General features: G+C 29.9%; 1 protein-coding gene across 1 annotated transcript; it reads left to right on the top strand.

Moving 5' to 3' along the window:
- Positions 1-680: 680 nt before the first annotated feature.
- On the top strand, positions 681-3,358 carry HELRODRAFT_92422 (hypothetical protein; the record flags this gene model as incomplete). The annotated part of the gene is made up of 7 exons (XM_009016914.1): positions 681-789; positions 1,165-1,216; positions 1,618-1,702; positions 1,877-1,942; positions 2,079-2,137; positions 2,419-2,520; positions 3,115-3,358. The coding sequence occupies 7 exons, from the start codon at positions 681-683 to the stop codon at positions 3,356-3,358; spliced, it is 717 nt and encodes a 238-aa protein (XP_009015162.1).
- Positions 3,359-4,774: the final 1,416 nt, after the last annotated feature.

The following is a 4,774-nucleotide window of genomic DNA, read 5'->3' as shown; positions in this document are numbered from 1 at the left end:
TTTTTATGTACAACTCAGAGTTTGATAATCACTTGATTTAAAAAAATATTAAACCCAACATCTTTGTTCATGAAAATATATAATTAAAATGTCTTATTTTTCCACGAAAAATGATGTTCTTAATATAAAAATTTCAGCTGTACAATTGGTTCAATATAAATATAATGAATTTTTGACGTTTAAGTCAGTCTCAGTGCCCCTTTCGTTTTCAAGTTGAATTAGAAAAAAGAAAAAAAAGAATGATGGGGCATTTCTGTATATAAACATAATCATTTCTAGTTTTCCAGTCTGAAGTTTTCATGTTGTGGTTTAAGCTACTACAGGGATTTTCTCTGATTTCATGTTAAAATTGTGTTTCAAAATTGTTGGCACAAATAAGTATTTTAACGTTTAACTTCAAAAAATATATTTTTATGTAGAATGTTTTAAAATCCTAAAGTTGTCATTTTTTATTTGATGGCTTACAATAGTTAGTTTGTTGGGGTTTTTAAAAAGACCTTTGCACCAAATTGGCACAATGCAACGTGCTACATCGCTCTAATTGCGTTTGTGTTGAAACATTAAAAAAGTTCTTAATTATTTAAATGTAGAATTTTGAAGCGCAATAATATTTTTATTTGAATCTAATTACATCGGTTTTAATAAAAATATTTTTGGCGAAAATATATTTAATCTTAAAAATGAGCTGCTTCGGAGGAATCATGAACGAGTATAAATTCCTCTCTATCGACCGGTTTGACAGTGTAAATCTGAAGTCCTCAGTCTTCATGCTCTCACACAATCACTCAGGTTCGTGTTCAGTGGGGACGGTTCATCTCTTATCTAGAATCACTTTTTGATTTGTTTTCATTTTTGCTTATTTTTAGGATTTATTTGTTTAAAAAAATGGCTAGTGATCAATTCCAGCTCTCTTGTTTTGTATTTACTATTTATATTTATATAATTAATTTATTTCCTGATCCTGATGAAATAATTTAAAATAAATATATATAAATAAATATATATAATATAAATTAGGAATTACTTTCAGTTCAGTAGTTTTCATTTTTATCCTCAGTTAATTATTATCTGAATTATTAATTTTTTTATTAATTAAGATTAAGAGATTATTGATTTAATATTAATTAAATTTAATTAATTAAATGTTCACTGGCCGTACCACAGATCACACAATTGGACTTGCATCTGCTGAATTCAAATCTCGACTTCTGACAAAGTAAACACTATTCAATTTACTCTTTCTATTTCCATCTTACTTCAAAACATTTTATTTACTTTTGTATTGCAAGAGGTTGAATAACATTTTTCAGTTATCATTGTATATTATTATTGTTATTATTGAAATAAAAGTATAATACATTTCAATTTAATATTCTTATTTTAACACTTTTATTTTTTTCGCAATGATTTAGTTAGACTCGTTTAGATTTTTTTCATTTAATCTTTTTCACCTTAGCTGAAGTTTTTAGAGAATAAAATATATTTCCATTATTATTATCATTATTAATAATAATAATATTACATCCTACTACCTCGGGGGAACTGGGTCTCTGGATGCTAAACGAAGATTGATTGATTATTGGTATTATTATAATTATTAAATTTAATTTTTCTTAGCCCCGCAGTTAAGTTGTACTGCTCAGAAGTTTCTAGAAATTTACTACTGATCAATTCTATCTATGATGAGATCAAAGAATCCATAGTTGGTGTTTGATGGTTCTTTTTTCAGTCTCGATCAATTTTTACAATTTAATTTATATATATATTTATTTAGTTTTTTTGTTCATAATTATTATTATTATCATCATTATTATTTATCTGCAATTATAACATGTTTTAAAAGTCAATCTTAATAAATTGATAATTTACTTATTAGATTGCTCTACCAGTCAACTCGCCGACGATTTTAAAGATTCCAAATGACAATGATGACAAAAATTATGTGAGAAATTGTAGTTTATTTGTTTATTTAATTATTCATATATTTATCCATTTATTTATTCATTCATTCATTCAATAAGTTAAAATTTTTTAATTTTAAAAATTGTTAAATAAATTAATAAAATGAATGAATATAGATGGACCAAACGATAACAGTCACATGCTTGCAGGCTGGTCACTGCCCTGGTTCTGTCATGTAAGATGATGATGATGATGATGGTGGTGGTGATAATGATTAAGATGGTGATGTTGAGGTGAAGATAATGATGGTTCTGTCATGTAAGATGATGGTGGTGGTGGTGATAGTGATTAAGATGATAATGGTGAAGATGATGACGACGATGATGTTGTCGATAGTGTGGCTTGAAATTATGAGGACAGAGGGGACGTAGATTATGATAGTGATGATGAGGATGGTGGCGACGATGATGATTATATTTAGAATTATCATCATCATCATTACCGTCCACCTTCCAGGTTCCTCATTCAAGGGTCAGAAGGTGATGTCTTATACACCGGGGACTTCAGATTAACTCTAGACAACCTAACTAAGATGCCTAACTTATCTCAATATCATTTGTTAGTGATTGCCTGTTTGATCGTCTGTCTGTCTGTGTGCATATCTATCTGTCTTTGTGCATATCTGTCTGTGTGTGTAATCTATAATAATCTATAATGTGTAATCTCTCTCAATAACATTTGTTAGTAATGGTTTGCTTCATTTGTTTGTTTGTTTGTTTGTCTTTCTGTCTGCCCAACTTGTTTTTCTTTTCATTTTACTGTTTGTCTGCGTTTTATGTTATTTCTTAGTAGTGAAAGAAAAAAAATTTTAAATCATAAAATAAAATCAAAGAAATTTGTAGGAGTAGTAATCTTCTTGGCGTTTTTTTTAGTTTTGTAAATGTTTACATTTGATTTGTTTATCAAGTTTTTGAGGAAAAATTTTCATAAGTAGAACTGCTTTTTAAATAGCTGATTGATTGGTCGATTGTTTGATTGATGGATTGATTGAATGATCGATCAATTGATAGATTAATTAATCATTCAATGATTTATTGAATGAATGAATGAATGATTGATCGATTGATTGACCAATTTATTGTGTGAATGAATGAGTGATTGATTGATTGTTTTGGATAAATCATTTATTTGATTTAAAATTTAAAACCACAGAAATCCCAAAACCTTGAAATCCGTCTACATGGATACGACGTTCTTCAATCCCAAAACATTCTTCATCCCATCCCGAGAGGACAGTCTAAAACTAACCTGTGACCTGATTTCTGATTGGCTGAAAATGGGTCGGGACAGACTGGTGACCCTGAAGTTCAAGGCCTCTCTTGGTTATGAGTTTTTATTACTTGGGCTTTACAAGCATTTCAACGAGAAGGTAGTTCCTGTGTTTTTTTTAGTTTAATTATAAATTTATTTAAGTGAATGAATACGTGAATGAATGAACAAAACGAATGAACGAATGAACGAATTTAAGTGAAATGCGTGGATGAGTTAATAAAAATTAAGTAATTTGAGATAAGTGAATGATGGCTTGATTTCTTTGAACGACTGATAGAATAAACTAATGAATGAACGAATTGATGGGTGAATGAGTGAATGGCTGGATAAATGAATGTCTGATTTATTGAAAGAATAAATAAATGAATGGATGAAACAATCATTGAACAATCAATCAATCAATCTTCGTTTTGCGTCCAGAGACCCGGTTTCCCGAGGTAGGACGTTGAATCATTGAACAAATGAATGAATGAAGAACGAATGATTGAATGGCGGACGCATAATTGGATGAATGAATGAATAAAAAGTTACCCAAATCTAAACTAGATATTCTAGAATAAACGATGCAAACCCATAAAACAACTGCAGATCCATGTCAGTGACTCCAAGTTAGAGCAATGTTTACGCATTGGTCTGTTGGACGAGTGTGTCACCGTACATCCTGCTAATCTCAAAATTCATGCTTGTGATAGCTTCAGGGTTAATAATGAATAATTTTTGTCTTTTTTTTCAATTCATGAATTATTCTTTACTACTTAATATTGTGTAGTATTGTTTTAGTATTTTTTAAACTTGCTGCTTGTTATTAATTAATTTATTATTTAATTATTGTCATTATTTGTTTTATATTTGTTATTTTTATTTTAATATTATGTTTATTTAGGTTTTTAATTTTCTTATATTCGTAATAAGTTTCACGTAACATTTTGTTCTTTCTTGCGTGTCTTCATTTATTGTCAGTACACACAAACTCACTCACACACAAACACATACACACACGCTCACTGCACAAACACACACACACACTCACTCTCACACACACACACAAACAAATACACACATTCACACTCACATACACATACAAACTTGAGCAACTTTTTTGATTAATTGTTTGGTTATTCCGAGGACATTGACCTAATTTGGCCGTATTAAATAGAAAGAGAGTGCGAGAAGGAGAGAGAAAGAGAGGGAGAGAGAGAGGTGGATGGCCTTAAAGAAATTTTTCCAAATCCAAATACACATTTCCGTTGTTCTATTACATCCTGTGCCAAATAAAAATACCATTTTGTGATGTTGATGCATGTTGAGATAGACTAATATGTGAGTGAGTGAGTGAGTAAATGAGTGGGTGGTCATTAATAAAATTTTTGTGCTCGCCGCGCTCAACCTCTGGAATTGAGGATGGTGATGTTATGTTCGTCATGATGATGATAATGAAGATAAGTGATACTGATAACGATGATGNATAATGATGATGATGAATAATGAGGATGGTGATGATGATGATGATAGGTATATTAGCAATGGAGACGAATCATTA

Source organism: Helobdella robusta (assembly GCF_000326865.2).
Source record: "Helobdella robusta unplaced genomic scaffold HELROscaffold_195, whole genome shotgun sequence".
In the NCBI taxonomy this organism is placed as follows: domain Eukaryota; kingdom Metazoa; phylum Annelida; class Clitellata; order Rhynchobdellida; family Glossiphoniidae; genus Helobdella; species Helobdella robusta.
This window is presented reverse-complemented; position numbering and strand designations above follow the sequence as displayed.